The 21938-nt window shown below is 37.3% G+C and overlaps 3 protein-coding genes and 1 long non-coding RNA gene across 4 annotated transcripts; 1 reads left to right on the top strand and 3 right to left on the bottom strand.

Moving 5' to 3' along the window:
* Positions 1 to 1540: 1540 nt before the first annotated feature.
* LOC143471361 (sodium/glucose cotransporter 4-like) lies at positions 1541 to 8478 on the bottom strand. Its single transcript, XM_076969824.1, has 15 exons — positions 8341 to 8478; positions 7767 to 7943; positions 7485 to 7649; positions 7126 to 7312; positions 6853 to 7058; positions 6480 to 6615; positions 6305 to 6421; positions 6091 to 6232; positions 5467 to 5635; positions 5250 to 5369; positions 5019 to 5114; positions 4614 to 4812; positions 2272 to 4357; positions 1874 to 1952; positions 1541 to 1758 (listed from the first exon to the last, which is right to left on the bottom strand). Exons 1-13 carry the CDS (start codon positions 8476 to 8478, stop codon positions 4170 to 4172), a joined length of 2040 nt encoding a protein of 679 aa, XP_076825939.1. The 3' UTR covers positions 1541 to 1758; positions 1874 to 1952; positions 2272 to 4169.
* On the top strand, positions 3361 to 5175 carry LOC143471363 (uncharacterized). Its single transcript, XR_013119542.1, has 4 exons — positions 3361 to 3472; positions 4289 to 4459; positions 4588 to 4829; positions 5036 to 5175. It is a non-coding gene; the product is annotated as an uncharacterized LOC143471363 (long non-coding RNA).
* Positions 8479 to 9801: 1323 nt separating the features above from the next.
* LOC143471360 (sodium/glucose cotransporter 4-like) lies at positions 9802 to 15967 on the bottom strand. Its single transcript, XM_076969822.1, has 14 exons — positions 15723 to 15967; positions 15379 to 15555; positions 14899 to 15063; positions 14506 to 14692; positions 14156 to 14361; positions 13425 to 13560; positions 13206 to 13322; positions 12998 to 13139; positions 12432 to 12600; positions 12068 to 12187; positions 11244 to 11339; positions 10877 to 10972; positions 10421 to 10529; positions 9802 to 10292 (listed from the first exon to the last, which is right to left on the bottom strand). Exons 1-14 carry the CDS (start codon positions 15852 to 15854, stop codon positions 10102 to 10104), a joined length of 2043 nt encoding a protein of 680 aa, XP_076825937.1. The 5' UTR covers positions 15855 to 15967; the 3' UTR covers positions 9802 to 10101.
* A 2521-nt stretch (positions 15968 to 18488) lies between these two features.
* On the bottom strand, positions 18489 to 21821 carry LOC143470436 (uncharacterized). Its single transcript, XM_076968571.1, has 3 exons — positions 20441 to 21821; positions 20154 to 20319; positions 18489 to 20027 (listed from the first exon to the last, which is right to left on the bottom strand). Exons 1-3 carry the CDS (start codon positions 20851 to 20853, stop codon positions 19026 to 19028), a joined length of 1581 nt encoding a protein of 526 aa, XP_076824686.1. The 5' UTR covers positions 20854 to 21821; the 3' UTR covers positions 18489 to 19025.
* Between the last annotated feature and the right edge of the window lie 117 nt (positions 21822 to 21938).

Here is a 21938-nt window from a genome sequence, read left to right as displayed (position 1 = left end):
TGAGCTCAGAATTGGATTCAGCAACCAAAACTTAGCCTAAATCAATCATCAAAGTTCATGCAACAAAAATTTTTTTGGTTTTTGTAGACCAGTGTTATATATAACTTATTTTGCAATACGATCATTAGTAGGCTTACACAAAGAGGAAACTTGGTTTATAAAAAAATTCAGATAACATAAAGAAACTTCACTTGTCTAGTTAAGCAAGGTTCCACTGTATATATATATGTATATATATATCAATGTATAAATATGTGTAACACATGTACATGAAATAAACTGTTGCTCTAGTTATTGTGACCTTATTTGGTAGCTTTGACACGCACAAGTTTGTCGTAACAATAAAATGTTAACAAGATAGCGATAGAGTACTTGGGTTTTGCTACATCTGTCTTGCCTTTCTCTTTATGCCACCATACAATCACCGGTAATGACATGGTAATTTGGCAAAGTTACTTATTGCATGTGAAACTAGTGTTGTTCAATTTCAATTAACGTTTTTTTGCTAAGTGATGTTACAGTGCTCAGTTTTTATTCAAACAGTTTTGCAAAAAGACTAGTCTGTAGCATTTCTCTAAAGGCATGTTTTTAACGAAAAGTTGCTATTTATTTGAGATTTGTTAGTGGTTTAAAAAACAACAGGGACAAATCATGGACAATCTAGATCAGTGTTTGTTAACCTTTTTGTATCAGGTCCCACTTTTGCTTTCAGAAAAGTTGTATGCCCCTCCATCAGTGGCGTATTTCGGATTGCGTCTAAGTCATGATGCGGCGGAACATTTTCAAAATCTAAGTCAAAAATTTCAGCATTTTCTTACCTCAAACTTCACTCAAAATGCATGAAGTGCAAAAAGTTTAGATTTTTATGCCTCAAAAATGGCTTAGAATGCCTCAAAATGAAATGTAAATCTCGTCTTTATATGTACAAAAGCTAGCTATTTAACATGTATGATACATGCAATATACCCGCAGCCCGCTTATAGCCAATAAGTGGTCACAAACAAGGAAATGCATTGGAAAAGGAAAAAGAATAAAGATGCAAAAAATCTATGGCCCCCAAACATTTGGGTTCATGAGGGGTGGGTGATGGCCCTCCTTCTTAGTACGTTGTTGAACAGGTACAGTAGCATTCTCACTAAATTTCAAAGTGAAAGTAGTGGCAAAAAGTGATTAGGCATTTCTTTGTTAAGTTTAAATTCACATCCTTCAACAAAATTTTGCCAAGACCCACCAAAATTTGCCAGGCCCCACATTAAGAAGTGCTGATGTAGATGAATTATGAACTAGTTGGTGTCTGGAAACAGACCCTTAAAAATCATGTGTAAAGTAAGATTGGTTATGTATCAGAAGATACCATGTAATTAATTTAATCACGCTCCTTATCACAATCATGAACAAAGTTAAACAAGTTTTTTCAGCTATTACCAGTATTTAGAAAAGCTGGAACAAGCCGCATAAAAAAAGAACCTGAAACCAAGCTAACTATATGCATTTTAACTTCATTCAGCTCATCCCTATATTACACCAAAAAAACAGTTGGTAGTGCTGCTGAATTTATTTACACCTGCATTTCATGCATAATACACAAAAAGAAACACCATTACGCCAAGCATTATAAAGCCAGACACATTTACAATTCTGGAATGAGTTTTATCCTCTTCAATGCTGGTAATTATGGTTAGTCCTTCTGCTGGACGACCTTTTTTGACTTATCAAGGCCGCAGAAGAGAAAAACAGCTCTTTGAAGCAGTGAATACTCTGAAATGTAAATTGTTATTCTATGTTGGGTATTGGTGTAAATCTAACTTCACAAAATGACAACAACTACATTCAATCAAATGCAAAAAATGCAACAGGTATAGGCATATCACACCTTTGTTATTCTCAGAACTATCTGTTTTCATTTTTAACAGCTTCTTCAATAAAGTCATTTTTTCTGATATTGACTTTGTCTGAAATAAATATTTACCACTAAAACTCCACAAATGGAATTGCTGTGACTCCTATATGTTGCATCACAGCTTTATTCAAGAAGATTAACAAAAATACTACTTATTTAACAATTATTTATTGTAAGTTCCAGACTTGGTAATTTCCATATAAAACACCAAGTAAACTCTTGAAGAATCTCTTAAGTGAAACAACAATAACGATTTTAATGAATATAATTAGAGCTGGCAATAGAAGCTACCGCCTGATATTTTTATTTATAAATAAATCAAGGTTAGCTGGAAACATGGCTAATAGTAAATTCATAGTTGCATTACTTACAATAACCATATTTCTCGGTTCATATGCTGGTGGTGCAGGTTTAAGGAATCTAGAATACCATGTCAGTCCACAGCTGTTATGACAGAAATAATAATACACTACCGGCTGGGTCTTTACTTGTTATTGCTAAACAACAAATGGGTTTAATATCATTGTTCTAATCGATTTATTGACTTGGCTAGAGTTAAGTTAGGATAACTATAGCCAAGGGCGGCCTTAGGCCGATGCAACCAATGCAACTGCATTGCACTCAGCACTTTTCTGGGCCTAGGCTGCTTAACACCAAAACAAAAAAATAGCAATTTAGCTTTTATTTTCGCAATTTTAGTGTTAGCTTTCAATTTTTTCTCGAAACCGAGCTTTCTGGTCACAAAATCACAAATCAAATTTTTACTGAGAGATAATTTGCACAAACTTGTTATCATTTGTTTACTTTATTATTATTAGCATTATTAAATGTTTAAAATCAGTAAGAAGTCCCGGGATCAGTTCTTGTATTGGTCCCACACTTCCCTATGCTGGCCCTGACTGTATCGTTATAACAAATTTATACAAGTTTATTGCTGAAATAAATTTCAAAACCAAGCCAAATTTAATTTGATCTTGGAGAGTGATAACCGGTATGACACAGCAGGTAGTAAGATATCAGTAAAATTATGTGCCAAAGAGCATAGATTTCTGGTACAGTATCACGCTTCAGGTTGACTCAATTAAGATGATTTTGACTTGGTTATGGCTCTCTGTCATTGTCTTGTACTCGTATCATATAAAATTGACCTTCTCTTTTTGAATACATGGGGTCAATAGCGAAATTATCATAGCTAGAATTGCCGTCGAGGCCGCAAGAAGTATAGCAATAGTAAACGTAATGTACCTGACAACAAAAACATTTTTATTTCCAAAGATTTTATATATTTAATCCAGGGTCTAGATTAGTTCAAATTTTAGTAACCATGCATAACATTCGCAATGTTACCATAAGTTGTTATAATTTACTTTGTACAAAATTGCTGGTCTGTGTTCTTCTTCACCACACAATGGTGTCTCATATGCAAAATCTAAAATCATTCTTGTAACTCCAGCAACCAAACCAGCCATTAGTGACCAAAATGCATCCTGTACATTGCAAAGGGAGGACCCAAATGGCTTACTATCAACTGAATGTAGTCAAACAATTGGCCATTTGATAAATTTTGCACAAGTAAGTTTCTGTATTAAAGCTTACACCCTACCAGCCTCCTGGCCAACACATAGCAAAAAACGCTCAGAGGTTTTATATTGATTCCTTTATAGCCAACTTACTGTCCTCAAAATAACTAATTGACAAACGTTATATGCAATAACTAAGAGAGTATGAAGAAGTGCCGTACGGTATTGTTGTGAAATCTCCAGTGAATGCGGTCACACACTCCCAAATTGTGTTATTGCCAATTACAGCATAACTAGCGTTTGTATTATCTTTTTGCTCTTTACAGAATTATTCGGTTTAAAGTGGTAATGAATAAATAGTGAAAAGTGTATTGCTTTACTTTTACACATGTTTATTTCTCAGCAGAACTTAGTAATTATTTTCATGTTTCCTAAGCTTATGGATCTAATATTTTCTTCCATTCTGAAAATAATGTTAGGCTAGTAATTACCATCTAAGATAGTAATTTGCAGAAATAACATAAGGAATTATTATATGTGAAATATTTGCAAGTGTGTCCCATTATAATTTTTTTTTAAGATTTGAAAAATACAGAAACGGATTACTTTTGAACAAAAGCTTTTTGTAGTACACATGTTAGCTAATTAAATTTACGTAATTTAGTTAACTACATGAGTTCGCCATTAACACTTTCATTTTGCTGTGTTATTGGTGACATTGTGATGCTAAAGTTTATATTAATTGCCAATTAAGCGTAGTATGCAAAGAGAAACACCATTACACAAAGCATTAGTATACAAGCAACATCAACAATTGTAGAACGAGTTTTATCTTCTTCAATACTATTGATTATAACTGATTTTTCAGCTGGACGACCTTTTCTTGATTTGTCAAGGCCGCAGAAAAGAAAGAAAGCTCTCTTAAGAAGTGATGTCTCTGAAATGTAAAATTTATTATGCGATCACCTTTGGATGACATTACTTCTGTTGAAAAACCGCAATATATATTGAAACATGTTTTAGCCAAACCAATAACCATGTATGTTAGGTTCTGTTGATTATAAGAATAGGTAAATTGTACTGCATGAATTGTTTTTTAACAGTAAATACCGATACAAAATGTTTTTTAATTCTTCAACAATAATTAAATTTATTATGACATGACAGAAGCTATTTTGTAGCAAAGTCCATACCTTCCTCCTTTTCTGCATCGTTGATGGACCCTTTTCCGGATTTGTCGTGGTTCTCACTGTTGCTTTCTACTGCTGACATCTCTGTGGAGACTTTAATATCATAATCATTGTCACCTACGACTGCTTGGTTATCCTCACCATGTGGTGGCAATTTTTGAGTTGGTTTAAGGAACCTGGAGTACCATGTTAGTCGTTGAAGCTGTTAAGAAGCATTTTGTAAGTGGTATTAGACATTAAGTGTCAGTAAACTATAAATTTTATTGTAGTTTTCATACTAAAACATATAACCATTGCAGCATGCAGGGTATGCACTTGGTATTTTTAAAATTTAATTAATTTAACTATTATTGGTCGTAATTTAAAAATATTATAACTATCTTTGCTAATTACTAACTAGTTGCTCACATTTTGTTTTTCAATAGGTGGTGTCAGCAGTGAAATTACAACAGCAGAAATTCCAGTTAAGCCCGCAAGGAGTATGGCAAAGTAAAGATAATGCACCTGACCGCAAATAATGTTGGAAACTATTCTGTTATATTACATTATTGTCTTGGGGTTATTTAGGTTAAATTTCTATGGCATAATATGGTCATGTTTTTTGTGTATTTAAATATGGTTATCATCATAGGTTGTTACTTTGTACAAAATGGCTGGTCTGTATTCTTCTTCGCCACACAGTGGTGCCCCATAAGCAAAATCCATGATCATTCTTGTTGTTCCGGCAACCATACCAATCATCAGTGCCCAAAAAGCACCCTGTACAATGTGCATACACAAAAGTAATCGGTGTGTTATGTGATATTTTATTGTTGAGCCACATTTCAAAGTTTCAAGATTATTCTTCTTGACTTACTGGTTCATTGAGTCTTGCCCAAAAGATTGCCATCGCAAAAATGACCATTATAGGAGGACCCAAGTAGCTTGTTATCGACTGAATGTAGTCAAACAGCTGTCCGCTTGCTGAAGTCTGAACAATAGGAACCCAAGCTATGCTGACACCAACCATAAATAGCATGAATATTCTGAAAATGATAAAATACTGCTAAATGCTGTAATTAGTCAAATTTGGATAAGTTTTCTATAGAAGTGCAGTGATAAGAAAATTCAGCAAATAACGCGTTTTTTGGGTAAATATGTACAATATACTGGGTGACAAAATACTCTTTTCAGTTGTGATAAATAGGTTGTATGACATGGATTACGATTTCGGTCAGGAGTATATAAAAATAAATGATTTCTTTGATGCAAAGATAATGTTGTTACATTTTATATTAGTTTGTAATGAACATATTGAAATTCTACATGCCATAAAAATTTTATTTAAAGGCGGTTATGAAAATCAATTAATTAGCAGAATAGCCAATATGGTCGTACTTAACCTGGTGTGTGCACATACAATTAAAACGGCTTACACTGGTGTTTTGGAAACTACTTTAACTGCTGTATTCTAAAGTTTTATAAATAGTATTACATTCACCTTCCCACTATCATCAGTTCCCACTCTGACGCGTTCTTGCGGACTTTTTGCCATAAATCGCATGTAAACAAGGTAGAACCACTGTTAAAAACTGACGTCAGTGATGACATCAGTGCGGCCAACATAGCAGCCAGAAGCAAACCTGTTAGAAAAGTCAGAACCTAATTTAGCAGAGGTTTTAAAACATTTTAATACTCATGGTCTTAACGTGTACCTTTGAGTCCTGTGGGCATAATTTCCAAGACTAACTTTGGATAAGCAATATTGGAGCAACCTACAGCAGTGCCGCAGTATTTCTTGCATTCATCAGCCGTAGCACACGCTACCGAATCTGGCGAGAATATTTCGGTGGATGACCGTGAAAAAATAGATAGAAATAAGCCACATACCTGGAAACACCGTTCTGCTTATCATTCCAATCATAACCATCATGTACATTGGTAGGATTTTTAGGAGACCTGCAGTAACACAACCACCTTTGGCGTGAGTCAGGTTTTTGGCTGCCAGCATTCGTTGAGCAAGAACCTGAAAATTACCCACGTAGTAGCCATTTTTAAGTCAGATTCATGAGGCTTCTGTTATTTCTAATCTGCATGTATTTCCGATTGTGTAGTAACACAATTTTCGTAAGACACAATGCCGTTGAGATTTTTTATCAACTAGGTTTTGTTGATAATACTTCAGCATTAGGCTATGTGTTTACCACAAGCATAACTGTTAGCAACAGGATGCTCAGTTCTACCAAAATGGCCTACTGTTCACCTGGTCTGTACACCAGTACCACGTTGCGATAATTGTCAGGCCAAACGTTAACCCTGGCCAAGGGAGATCTCCATCTATTGGATCTCGAAATACATGAAATGAATCCTCCCTTGGTATTCCGCAGCTCGTATTAGCCGGACGAATCTTTGGTATTGCTTGAAAGTAGGCGGTCTCAAGCCCTTCATATCCACCAACATGTATGAACGCTGTGTGAGATAATCCAAGTTTAACCCTGGTTTTGTAAAAGTTAGGTTAAGCGATTCGGTAACTTACATAGCACCATCATAACCAGTGCTCCTCCAATCATGATAAAAGTTTGCACAGTGTCTGTGTATATAACTGCTGCTAGGCCTCCCGTCACCGTGTACAGTGCCGTTATCAGCAGAAGAACGATCATCGCCAAGTATATGTTCCATCCCAAAGCAACTTGGACGAAGATGGCGCCAGAAAAGAGATCAGCCTTGACGATAATGAAGATTCGAATTCCGTAGCTTGAGTTTGTATTTGTGTAGGTTAAGTAGGCCTAGTCAGTAACTTTTAGCTTGCTGCAAATTAGCCTTTCTTGTAAGTCGTAATACTAAACTTACAAAATTCCTTTTAAAAGTTTGTTTTTTTTTCACCCCAACACTTACCGATACTTTAGTGAAGATGTAAAGCAGCAGTGAAAGCACCGACATATATATTTGGATCCTCTCACCACCAAATCTCTTACGTAAATACTCGGGCATGGTCACTACACCTGCGGCGATGTAGACAGGTGCAAAGATCCATCCAAGAAAGAATAGAGTCAACATCGCCTGTATTATGTAGTTTTGCTGCTTATCCCAAAACTCTTGGCCAAGAACCACACTCAATGCAAGTAGGCTAAAAATAGCTATGGTAAAAGAATGTTCGTTTGTGACTCAGTTACTTACGTTCCATTCAAATGCTCCCACTGCGATCCCAGCTGCTGCACCAGTACCCGCCAGACCCACAAAACTTCCGCTTCCGATGTTGCTGCTGAAAAGGGAAGCTCCGATCGGAAACCACGTGATGTTTCTTCCCGCCAGAAAGAAACCGTCGACGTTACTGCGGTCGGTTCGACACATCACCTGGAAAAATTTTAGTTTTGTAAATGTTAGCAATTGTAAACTGCCTATTAATGTTGCGGGTCGGTTACAATACCATAATATATTTTTCGACACGAGCTACTTTACCATTTTCACAGTACACCTGAAGAAGAATATAAAGTGTCGAAAAATATAAAGTTAACCTTAAGAGTGCTAAACTATATCCTGTTTCTAATTTTAATTTAAAATTTGGTAACACCGTTCAGACAACAACAATATATACACTGTAATATACAGCCTACATGAGAAACTCGTCTCTCCGATAAATGCAAATGCGTGATATGCTCAGTGGGTGGCCTACTACAATACTGACGCGATTCGACGTGCGTTTGCAGTCAAACATTATTCAACGAGTGCATACAATACATGTTCTACCTACCCAAATTCCTACAGCGAGAATGAACGCGAAGTATACTCCTATCACAGCAAAATCGGCTGCTTCCAAGCCTGGTGTTGCTTCTGGTTCTGTAGAACCTGTTGTATCCATTACAGCAGAAGACACAGTGCTACTATCCATTTTGGTTTTTGTTTATCTTACGACCCTGCAGTAACTCACATTAATAGATTTCGCCGTTTAAACTACAACAAGTAAGACAACAAATATTTTTGAAGGCACAATAATTTTTAATTAATCGCCTTCTTGTATACTGATTGTTATTTATTACGGAGCTGTATATAGCAGTATAGGCCTACTAGCCGCTTATAGAATTTCTTTCGCCTTATATTTCCTCCATTCATCTTCAGTGTTTTGCGTGTTTTCTCAAGTCTGACTGTATGTGAATAAGAAAACCTCGTCAGGATTGTAACTACGTCATTTTTTTGACTCAAGTCTGTTCGAGTTGTAATATTAAAAGCATTTCTGTCGTCACATTACATGTTGCGTTATTTTGGTTATCATAACGTCATGGCTGTGGTAAAGTTGGTCTGATTGATATTTGTATCAGAGAAGTGTAAGTTTTAGAAAATTATACGTTTTTCTTACGTAAAACTCTATCGTTTTTCGTCACATCTGCCATCACGTGGCCAGAGTCATTTTCGACATTGACTCGAGTAAAGTCACGGAAAATTGTGACTCGAGTCATTACAACACTGACTCGTAAGCCTGTGGCGAGTCATCATTTCATGCCCTTGTTATCCATTCATTTTCTACAAATTCAGTGGACTCAGGGAGAAAAAAATACCCTGGTGGCCGTAATTGTCTTTTCAATGCGGAAATATATCTAAGTGTCAAATTGTTTCTGCTTTCGCTTGGAAACCATCATTGTCTATCCATACACTTGCGTCTATGCTTGTCTGTTTGGAAGTAAGTAAGTTCGTTGCCGATTAAGCTGCTGTTTTTGCTCACTGCTTGCACAGAAAGAGAAGTTGTGACAAGTGGTTTACGAAACAACAGTCTTTATCTTAAAAGAACCTTGTATATTGGATAATAATTACCAGGAGTTTCCCTTTGAGAAATTGATTGCTAGTGACTACAGATAACACAGATAAGTGATAACAGATTTCCGTGATTAGAGCGAAATCTGTCGCTGAGGCAGTGATTGCATGAAATTTTTTGAACTTGCATTATTATGCGATACGGCAAACTTACTGATTGCAAGATTGTTTACCCGTTCTAGAAAAAAATAGAAATCGCTCTCACTATGGACGATACAAACTGAGCTGTTGCAAACGTTTCCAAAAGCTATTGCTTATAATCTTACTCTTTTTTGTCGTTAATGCTTTAAAACTTTTGATAGTTTTTTTTTTCAGCTAAAGATCCTGTGCTTGTTTATGCAATCAAGCAAACTGCCATTTGTATGCACTTACGATCAGTTCGTTCGCGTACTAGCTCACGCTGGTATACAGCCATTTAAAAAATGCTTTATGTTAGTTCGTTAGCTTAGTATTACATCAATACGACGTATGTGAGTCATGCTAAAAAGTAATTTGTTTGCACAATGCACACGTTCTCCCACAGCACAAAGAAAATGGTTGTTATAATGTTTGCTGCCAACCATTCCATTGATATAATTGTTGTTGATTCGCGTCAAAGAGCAAACATTCATCAGAGGTAAGGTTGAAAGGTAAACTATTAAATGACTTTCAAAGTTAAATTTAAAAAAAATTCCGAATTGATGTCAAATAAAACCGACATCAATTCTTAAGCGTAATAACCGAAAAGAAATGCCATTGTGCAAAGCATAAGAATTCCAGTGAAATTCACAATCCAGCTTGCCAGTGGCTTTTCGCTTATGTCAGTTAAGGTAGATGGCGGCGCCTGTTGCTCTTTCTGACTGCTATCCAAGCCGCAGAAAAGGTTAAACGCTTTTCTCCATATGCTCGTACTTTTCACTGCCAAAAACATTTTGTTTTATCATACAGAAACAACAATAAATGTCCTTAACTAAGGCATATACTTTTTTTATCATATTTCTTGAATGCTTGATTGGATTAGTGTCGTAAGTTGTATGTTTTCACACCTGAGGCTTCGGAGGTACTGTTGGTAGGAGCTGCATCATCTTTCGCATCAACATGAATTGCGACATCGTTGTCATTTAAGACCGCCTTGTTGGTGAATCCCGTTTCAACCTATAATTGAAACGTGGGATATAACGGAAATGCTCGACAATGCACTATAGACTCAATACCATTGGACAAAAAATGTACAAAGCCTGCCCTAGTTCAGTGTTAATAGTGAATAAAGTGACAATTTTCCGGCAAAACTACAAAAAAGTGCATCCGCCGCAAATTGTAAAAGGACAAGTATCCGACAAGTATTGGTGCGACATGTATCCGGGGGATCAAGTGGTAACGAATCGTGGCACTGTCCACGTCGCACAAAACAAATCCACTCAGTCCGAGGATAAATACTCCAATACCTCGCCAACAAAACAACCTACAACCTACAAGCATTGTTTTAGTTTTCAGATACGAACCACTTCGTCATCTTTTTTCTGCACATCCGGTGTCAGCGTGTCCAGATCAAGTCGTGGCTCTTTGCTATACCGACTGTACCACGTGAGCCTGAGGAGCTGTAAAACACGTTATTTGGTGCATTTAGTCCAATTTTAAGTTGGAACAAGTATGGGGTGTAAACGAAAACCTAAAAGACATTGTCAACGACGAATTTTTGTATGGTTTCCAGAATTTCCTGTAGCCTACGTGGCCTGCGAATCTCATTTTAAATACGGTTTAAGCGATTTCCATTTGTTTGCTATACGGTTTTAAATATTAATTTTTTTGCTTTTAATAAAGCGATCAATCTTTTGCGTCAATTGCGATTTGATAAGCAAGCAAACTTACGTGTTCCGGTTCTATTCTAGGCGTGACCAGCGAGACAACAACGGCCACCAACGCTGTGATTGCTGCTAAAATCATGGCAAAGTATAAGTAGTGCACCTGGAAGGAGAAATAAAATTTTCTTATCAAGAAGAGGTTGCAAAAGTTACCTTTGTTACAGTTTTAAATTGTATTGACTTGCCTATTTACGGTAAAGCCTACGATGATGAACAAAACTGAACTTGTTCAAAGCTCGCAATTGTATAACTTTCTATAGGCCTATTCATGCAAGTGCCGTATAAACAGACTAAGACATCCCGTCTGCTAGTGATGATGTTTATTGTTTAGAGCAGGGATGTCCAACCCGCGGCCCGGCGACAAATTCCATGCGGCCCGCAAGGATAATAACCACTGCCGCCAGTTTGGAAAAAATTTTACACGGTAGGTCATATCTTTTGGTGCGCTCCTAAATGGCGGTAATAAGCATTGGTTTTCGTTAAAAGACGGTGATAGGCATAAACGGCATTGCAACGTCATCTGTTGGTGCTGACATAGACAAGTTGTGCAGCTAAAAGCAATGTCAGCTTTCACATTAAACTTAACTCTATCGCACATTTCCAAGAATTTGGTCTATTTTGTAATTTATATTGCTTAAAATTAAAATCTAGCTTAAAACAAAATGCTTTTCGTTTATAAATGTATTTATTATTTCTGTACTAATAAGTTTTATCTGGCCCTCCGAGAATGATAACACCCGTATTCGGCTCTTCATGGAAAAACGTTGGATACTCCTGGTTTAGAGCAACCACAAAAAGAGCTTAGGTGGAATTATTGATAACTGGTCTTACCTTGTATAGGATCTCTGGTCTATATTCATCTTCTCCACAGAGTGGTGCTCCATAAGCAAAATCCATAATCATTCTGGTTAAGCCGACTGCCAGTCCACACATGAGGGACCAAAACGCTCCCTACATTTACGTATATGGAAGCATCATTAACAGAGTTTCGAGACCCGCTTTAAACAGTTTAAATGTGAAGCACTTTGAAGTATTAAGACTGTTTACTGGATTCGCAACACATGTAATGATATCCAGCAATACGTAATGTAAACCATGAATTAAGGATTAATTAGCCTGGGTGTCAACTTATCGATTTATGAAGTTTTGAGTAACGTATTACACTCCAGTTAGACTTACGGAGCCACTCACTTACCGGTTCATTGAGTCTTGGCCAGAAAACTGCCATCACAAATATAACAGCGATGGGCGGCCCGAGGTAGCTGGTGATGGCTTGAATGTAATCAAAGAGTTGACCGTTTGCAGAGGCTTGGACTATAGGAACCCAAGCAATGCTCACGGCAACCATGAAGAGGATGAATAGTCTGTCAAAGTTTTACGAGCGCAGGTGTTGAAAAAGAAAGTAAAGAAAATTGGAATGTCTTTTAACCATAACTTAAGTTGGGATTTGTTTTATCGTGATTTTCATGAAGTGAGTAGGCCTACTTATCAGTCAATGTAGCCCTATGGCGTCGATAGCAGAACCCCATTTAACAAGCACCTTATAATATCACAAATACTTGAACGCGGTCCGGAGTATCTTTTATTCTATTGCAATATTTTGCATTCTGTTTACTACTACGACCACCCTGCTAACTAGTACATTTGACAACATTCCCGCAGTTTTTCGACATACTGGTGTTCTACTGTAATTAATAATGTCATAAGTTAAGCAAGTAAACAAAACAAACCAGGTAATAATTTACAAGTAGGTGTACTCGCCTTCCAACAATCATGAGCTCCCACTCGGTTGCATTCTTCCTTATCTTCTTCCACAAATCGCAAGTAAAGAGCGTTGACGCGCTGTTGAAGACTGACGTCAGTGATGACATCAGAGCCGCCATCATCACAGCTAACAAAAGTCCTGTAAAATATAACACAAATTGAATAGGCCCGTGATTACTTTACGTATAAATCAAGTTACTCTTACCCCGTAAGCCTGTTGGCATGATTTCTAGAACCAGTTTGGGGTAAGCCACATTTGAGCACCCTACAGGTGTGTTACAGTACTTCATGCATTCTGCCGGATCAGTACACGCAACCGCATCTATACGAGCAAAAAAAAGTAGCATTTTTCCAGGGAATGGGATAGGACGTTACTTGTATCTACTTATTTGTTAGTTTTCAGATTTGGGTTGTTGATATCCACCTGTGAAAATAACCCTGCTTATCATTCCCACCATGACCATCATGTACATTGGCATGATCTTTAGAAGCCCGGCTGCCACACAACCACCCTTGGCGTGGGATAAAGTTTTGGCGGCTAGCGTACGCTGTACAATTACCTGTTCAACAGAACACATATTCAACTATTTAGCACCATTTTATACAGAGTTTGTAACATAATATTTTTTCTTTGTTTTGGAGATAAATCTAACTAAACATGTTTTTCAAACTTCTCTTTAAGCATTCTCGAAAAATTTTTTGTGCAATTTTGGCGTGTACATGTATGACAAACAGTTGTCTTGGGTCAGGAATGGGAAAAGTTCGGCCTTTTCGGGAGCTTTGCGCAGTTGTTTCGCCATTTGTTGATTTACGGAAAAAAAACATGAACAAAAGATATCCTTTGTCATGTTTTATTTAAGAGTCCAAAGTCCCAAAATAATTGAAAGGCCGCCTTCGACTAAGATTTACGTTTACCTACCCTGATGGCCCAGCCTAAGGCAATGGTCCGCACTAACGTTAGGCATGACTAACGGTTCAAACGTTTTGCATAGTTTTTGAATAGTTTTTTGGTTTCAACGCCTTGTCCGACTGTTGTAATTTTTACAACATTGTAGTTGTAATATTGGACCCACATTTGTAGAACTGTTGCGTATGGCATTTCGGACTGACATTGTTTGCAACAATAATTACGACTTGTCAAACATTTCGTATCACCTGGTCCGTACACCAATACCAAGTTGCTAGGATAGTCAGACCGAAGGTCAACCCAGGCCACGGTAAGTCTCCTGTAACGGGATCTCTTAAAACGTTGAAGGAGTCTTGACGAGGAATTCCACATCCTGTGTTATTTGGTCTAATGGATGGTACAGCTTTCATGTATTCTACTTCAAGAGCGTCGTAGCCACCGATGCGTTCAAACGCTGTGAAATATCATCACGCATTAAAGTACGAAGTCGGTTATTGTTAAAAACAAACCGCTTTCCCCCGTGCTCAAGTAACGTTTGTTTAGTAAAACAGATTTGAGGTGTGCGGCCGTCGTAAAATATTTTCACCCAAATACTTACACAAAATCATCATAACAAAGGCACCAGCTATCATAATAAACGTCTGCGCAGTGTCGGTGTAGATTACTGCTGCCAGACCTCCAGTAACTGTGTAAAGAGCGGTAATAGCAAGGAGAATTATCATCGCAACGTACAAATTCCAGCCGAGTGCTTCTTGTATGAAAATCGCTCCAGCGAAGAGATCGGCCTGGCAAAGGTAAAACATATCAACAAAAGGAACTTGAAACCATTTTAACACAGACATGATTGTTTCATTGTGATGTGACGTCATATCTGTCGAGTGATGCTTTCTTTTGCAACTGAGGTTAACAACATATGCAGCAAACACTCTCAGTTTTTGCTGAAATGAACGCTGGCTTATGTCTGTTTCGTTGCATATTTGGTGAAAATTACCGAGACTTTTGTGAAGATATACAGCAGAAGTGAAAGCACCGACAGATAAACTTGAATTCTTTGTCCTCCAAACCTCTTCTTTAAGTACTCTGGCATGGTGACCACACCCGCAGCGATATAGATTGGTGCGAAAATCCACCCCAAGAAGTAAAGTGTCAGCATTGCCTGGAAAATTTAGTTTCGCGCTTTGAAAAATTCACGCTGTTTATAGCCGCCCATTATAAGCACCATTTCGAGCATGGACTATAAATAGTTGCGGTGGGCGAGATGTTCTAGACAAGCTAAAGCGATTTTGCAAAACATGAAAGCACTTGATGTAAAAGTATAATTTGGTGTTTTTGACTTTGACACATATGAAATAATTGTTCTATAAACGTTTGCAAGTATTACTCTTATTTAATTTAGCGTTGTTGGTACTAAATTGCGACGACTTTTACTGCATAAGTGTAAACGGCCCGACCAATACGAAACGTAACTTACGTTCCATTCAAATGCTCCCACAGCGATTCCTGCCGCGGCCCCAGTTCCAGCGAGCCCCACAAAATGACCGCTTCCGATGTTGCTGCTGAACAACGATGCTCCGACCGGAAACCACGTGATGCTTCTTCCCGCCAAAAAGAAACCATTCACATTGCTACGATCTGTTCGACACATAGCCTGCGGAACAAAAATCCTTAAAATTTTAATTTTTGAAAATAGGCTAAACTTTCAAATACCGGTATATAACACTTTTGTTGCACACGATCACATTTCTTTGAGAAGGCACCGTAATTCAAATAGGCTGATAAGAAAATTGTTAGTTTTTGATGTCAATTTTGACTAACCCAAATTCCGACGGCAAGGATGAAAGCAAAGTATACTGCAATCACTGCTATATCGGCAGCTTCCAGATTGGGCGTCGGTAAAAAACTTCCGGTGGTCGCCGTCCAACTTTCTGTGGCGGCTGTAGTCGCCATCTCTAACCTAACAGCTGTCGTACTTTGTGGTGATTGAAATTCAGCAAGTTATTTTACTTGATAAGAAAATAGAATTTTCGTCTATGCACTTGAACCTAAAACGATATATTTGTAATAACGTAGATTTGAAATGCAAACCGGTCTGCACTAAACAAAGTTTTTCATACAAAAGGTTTTATCAAATACAATTTTATCACATTACAATTGTGCTTAGCAATGCTGTATACAAAATATTTCTTTTTTGCGAAATTAAAGCTCTGCAATCACAACAAACTTTTCTACAACAATTACATATAGGTTACTAGGTTATGAGAGTAGGTTACTTATTACTGGTGCAAAAATACTGAATTCATATTTGTCTATAGCTCTGTGCTCTTATCACCCAGCTCAGGCTTGCTGGCTACACGTTGCTTGTTTTCGTACCTTCTCAAAACAATGCGCAAGGTTTCAAAGAGTTTTTGCTCCGAAAAATTGGCGAAAAAGTGTTGTTTGTGAGTCAAAACCTTTCCCCTACTTGCGTTGTCAATAGCTCCTATTCATTTCTTAAAAGGGATTTAAAGAAATCAAAGAAAGCCTTCTTTTTATTCGAATCGATCAATCAAATATTGTCAACAAACTGCTTTAAATTTGCAGTTTATTTTATTTGTTTATTGCGTAACCTGAAACGATTTCATTTGTGATAAGTATTAAATATTTACTATTTGGGCTTCCGAATTTCATCTAAGACAATGCACGTTCTTTTTCATTGTCGCAATAGGACGTGCAAACCCTAAGTTGATGGCAAAAAGACTTACTCACGTCTGCCTTATTGTTCTCAAGCGGCCTATTTGCGAACCACGATACTGCTAGACTCTTCAATCACCACTTGTCACGTTTTGTTTATTATAAGCTGAACAAGACGCACTAAATTCAGCCTCTTTTCGTTTGCGGATTTCCATTTTCCATGAGCTTTTACAAAAACTATTTCTTTGCCCGGGCAGTTGCTCTAAAGCGAATCTAAACCCTTTAATCGCCCGGTTAGCACTTTATCGCGATTCTTCTTTCATTGTTGTTGTCAATTCGCTGAAGAAGTTACCATTTGGCGTTCGAATGAGTCCATGACGTCATTGGGAATTATAATATATCGTTTTTTGTTCTTCGTACTTGGTCACGCTTCAGCAATCAGGACAAACACGTTGTTAGGTGTGTTGCCTTCAAGTGTTTACAGGTTCTAAAAAATATGTTACACTGCCGTTTTTACGCAAACTATAAGTGCTGCATAACTGTATACATTAACTTGTAACAACGCCTTTGGCTACAAATCTGGACATAAAATGCAAAGGTTATATTTTTTAGTGCACCGCTCAAAGTTATTGCTGCAATACCACTATACCAGTGCAAAATATTTTCGAAATTTAACGACGTTTCAGCTTATACAGCACTGTGGGTATTTGTCCCGGGTCTCTTCTATGTCTTTTTTTGCAAAGGATTTTGTTGAAGTCAAAATACGTTGGCCAACTCTCTACGTGCGGCTGGTCTGTTGTGTAATTAGACACCATGCAAAGTTACGTGGCTTTATTCTCGATGGGGCTAACCTAATTTTCACTCGCATCCTATAGTGACGTAATTCGCTGTCAAAACAGCACGTTTGAACCAAAACAGGTCAAATTTCGCCGCTCTGTTTACGTCACGGTTTTTAACTTGCGATCTCGTCAGAAAAATATTTTTCGTATTTTGGTTGGAGCCTGATTGTTTTGGTTTTAATCACCAGGTCCATTAGGCTACCTGTCTGGCTTGGTATACTTGGGGCTGTGCTTCGCGTTATTGGACTTTCTTCGTATCTATTTTGAATTGATGCGACGGTTAATGTTATCGAGGTCTCGTTTTTCGTTATATTTTCTGCTTTCTTCATCGGAGATTGAGTTGATTTCCTAGAAATCTTGTTTGTCGTTCTTTTTTCAGATATTTTTCACGTGTACAATCAAAAGCAAGTTAATAGTAGTCTGATGTAATTACACGATTGGCATTTAATAAAACAGGAACTTAAAGTACTTGTGTATATTTCATATACATTCACTAATCTACACGCAACACAACAGCGCGGCAACAGCTAATTTTGCTTATTAACTACAGTAGCTTTTTTATTACTTTTATCTTTGTATGAAAGACTCTTTAGTGTTGCAAGCGCTGTGTTGGTTTTCAGTTTGTACCGCACGTAGACGTTAGAGTTAATATCAGACACAACAGTTTCACTTGTGTTGGTCAATGTGCTCGAAATAGGCTAACAAAAATTCCGTATGTTACCATTCAAACCCTGTGGATGCCTCACATTATCGTCATCACGGGCGTAACATCGAAATGTTTAGAAGCAGAAAATATTATTTCTTATTTGTAATTGACGTAATGGGCTGGAAAACTGAGAATCTTAAAGACGTACCAAGTTGAATCATCGTAAATGTACCGATGACAGCTGGACTGATTGAGTCAACGGTGACTATACTTCCACACCCACTAATACTTACTCTTACCTTACCTTACTTAGTAATACTCCATTTTTCATTGTATAAAACAGTAGCCTGAAGGCTATAACTTTTTTGAACAGTGAATTATTTATTTGTCATCATTCCATTTCCTTTTTAAAAAAAAAAACTTGACAACTTTATAAAACACATTTAATTGGAAGTACTACAGTTGCGATCATGAAACAACTTCACCAGTGTCAAGGAATATAATTATGTTTTAACACCTGAAGATAGAACATGGCCTTTGGTGTAAAACAATATACCAAATAAACACCACGTAAATACGAAACACGACAGCATTAACAGCTCTTGAGCTTTGAGGTTGTTGATAAAACGATGAAATTATAGAATAGCAATATAAACTGCATGAAGATTATGCGATTCTCGCGAAAAAACGCGACAGACTGTAAATCATGTAGGATAACATTATAACACAAAGTAGGGCCAAAGAATAGTTTTGGGTCGACTCTACACAGTAAATCCTCTTAACACAATGGCATTACACGCATAGCTGGATTTTCGCCTTAGGTAAAAACGTCTTAGACATATTTTCGCATAACAATCGATACCTCAATTTTAACATTCATATAACACGAAACTTTTTTGATAATTTTAATTATAATTGTTAGATTTCTTTCAGCTCTTCTGAAGTTTGGCTTAGCACAACTTTTCATTTCTTCTGACTTCTCTTGGTCATGACGTCAACGGCGAGTTGAAAGACGGAAGCTTCAAACTTTTTACGAATCCCTTCCTTCGCCCATTCTGACCGCAGTGGCCTGATGTTGCTTGACCAGGTCGATATGATTGAGTAAAAGAAGTACTTGCTCTTTCTAACAATCTCCATTTCAGTTAACGATATGATTTCGTTGCGACTGACCCAGTTAACGTTTTTCCAGCACTGGGCAAGACCAGCTTGTACAAGAAATACTTCTAAATCCATCAAATCTATTTTAAGTTGAGAGCTAAGGTGTTTTAAATGCGAAAGGATTTTTGACTTAAAGTGTTTTAAACTGGGCGGGGTCGCAATATAAACGGGTAAGGTAGCACCAGATTTGTCTTCAAAGCTATTTGCATTCTTTTGCTGTAAAGGTGGCAGGTTATTGACAACAGCTTCGGCAACATCTTCTGCCGTAATTTTTCTCAATGCGTCACACATCATCTTCCTCTCAGATCGCTGCCCGCACAATTTGAGCCAGTCTTCTTCATTGTACCTCCAGTGTACCGCCACGTAATCCAGTCTTTCTATAACCGACGCAATGTAATCCTCGGCTGCTACAGTGATGCACTGTGGTGGATGGACTGAGTCGATTATGGCCGAATAAAGAACATCATCCGGAATCAGTCGAACGTTCTTGTACGCTTCTCTCCTTAAAGGAAAGGCGATTTGACCTTTTGCCACCAAATTGATTGACCGGTATGATAATGCGTGCAACGCACAAGGCGTTGTTGTATTGTAAACAGCACGAATTGCTCGTTCGTTTCCGCTTAACCAATGGTCGTTGGTGATGTTATAAGTCGAGTTCGGGTACGCCAATATGCTTGATTGGGTATCTTTGGACAGCTTCAACTCAACAGCTCCATTGCATTTTGGAAGTTTTGCTTTTTCGCGTAAAATAGTCATGTTTGTTTCTCTTTCAAATCTTCTCATGTGTTCTAATTCAGGCGTCCTGGCCTAAACGCATTATCCTCTCAGCATTTTGAATTTAATTTAGCTTTAAGTGATGGTCAACGTTATGCTCACGCAGTAGGTTACTCTTAATCATCTTATGTTAAGCTGTCAACATCAGCTTACACGTACTTGAAACACCAGATCCATTGCTCCTTTACAAGCGTTGTGGAACTTTGCGATAGAAATACAACTCACTAACGAACACAGGCGTCTGATGTTAATTCGTTGAAAAGCGGGAACGATTTGAACTTTCCCGTGAGTAAAATGCGTTGAGAATCTTGGTACCACTAAAGTCCTAAACATCAAATATAGTGAAATTTTAAAAAAACGAAAGTTTTTAAACGTCTAATAAAGCTAACAATAAAGCCAGTATAGGTTATGTTTCGTGTAATTCCCGCGGTATTTGGCTATCTTACCTGTTCAATCGGATGGCGAGGAAAACTGACTGCAACAAACCGATAATCTGATTATTCGGTCCGCCATAGGAACCGGGATATAAGAATCGTCCGGGATGCAAACGTATTTGAGGAATAAAGGTAAAGATTGAATTTTCCTCATCTTCTGTCCAAAGACTGCAGTTTGCAACATTCTTTTGCATCTTCATAAAACGGTTTTGAAAATAATTCTCATTTTGCTCATTTTCTGACCAACTTTGGGGAACCTCTGGTAAATAATTGGCGTTCGCATTGTCCACCAAAATGAAATTTGTTGACGATACACGAAGTACAAACTTTTTGGCGTCATCTTTCAAAATACGGTGATAAATAAAAATAGAAGTAGCGGCTAGTAAGACTAAGGTAAAAGTACCGCGTTTGAGCAATGCTGGCATTTGTCTAACTTAGTTAAGTTATAAAATAAACCATGAAAGAAGAAATCGCCCATTTAAACTTAATTTGGCTTCAGCTAAACTTGCTTCTGAAGTCCAAAAAGACACGTCATCAAAATGCAAAGGTTTTAAAATAAAATGAAATTCAAAGAAATTAAACAAAAATAAAATGCCGCTTACGGATAATTAAATAACAATTTGACTAAATAAAGGATTGAGTGATGTAAAGCAATTACACCGTTAATTGTTCCTTCTTTCACATTCCTGGTCTGCAACAGTAATATTCCATCGTGGAGCTTTTGGACTTTTTCTAAAGACAATCCTGTAAGATATTCACCGCTTCCGCTTGCAAAGTGGCAGAAATTATTTACCAACTAGCAATTACACTCGATCTTTTCTATTTAACGGCGCGGTTGTCCAGACACCTGATTATCACCAGTGACCTGCTATTATTGCCTGCGTAAACGTTTGCTGTTTATTATCGTAAAACGTATCTTCGCAGTCTTAATTAACCACTGGGAAATTTTTTTAAGGTTTCTGTGAAGATTTAACTTTTAAATTTTGTCTATATTGTAATTGTAAATTTTTCCAGTTTAATTGTGATGAATTTTGTAACTTTATAACAAATATAGTATTAACAAAAATATGTCGAGAATATGCAGAAATATGCAGAGAAAGCTGTTGTTTTAAATGTAAAGATTGTCTGAAGGTGTCGCATTAGTTTGCGAAGCATTTTGCAAATATTCAAATTTTGCAATCCTATGATTTCACTGTCGACCTTACAATAGGTGAGCCATAACACAGCTAACAAACGACTAACATCAAATCAATTACTCTCAAGAGATCCTGTACTAACTAAACACGTCCTTGCAATATACAACGCCCTTTAACCTCATTTGTACTGCTTGGAATCATTGGGAAATATCAAGAGGCACGCTTTTGCCTTATACTGTACGACCAATACTGAGTGAGCAGTCCTCATACATTTATAAAGAATTAAAATGACATTGCTGACTACGCCCGAGGGAAAGACGGACAATAGCTATTTTATCATAACAGAAGTTTTTCACATTGAATAGTAAACAGCT

The sequence above is a fragment of the Clavelina lepadiformis genome, chromosome 9 (genome assembly GCF_947623445.1).
Source record: "Clavelina lepadiformis chromosome 9, kaClaLepa1.1, whole genome shotgun sequence".
NCBI classification, from domain to species: domain Eukaryota; kingdom Metazoa; phylum Chordata; class Ascidiacea; order Aplousobranchia; family Clavelinidae; genus Clavelina; species Clavelina lepadiformis.
Note: the sequence above shows the minus strand (reverse complement) of the source record. Positions and strands in the feature narration are given on the sequence as shown.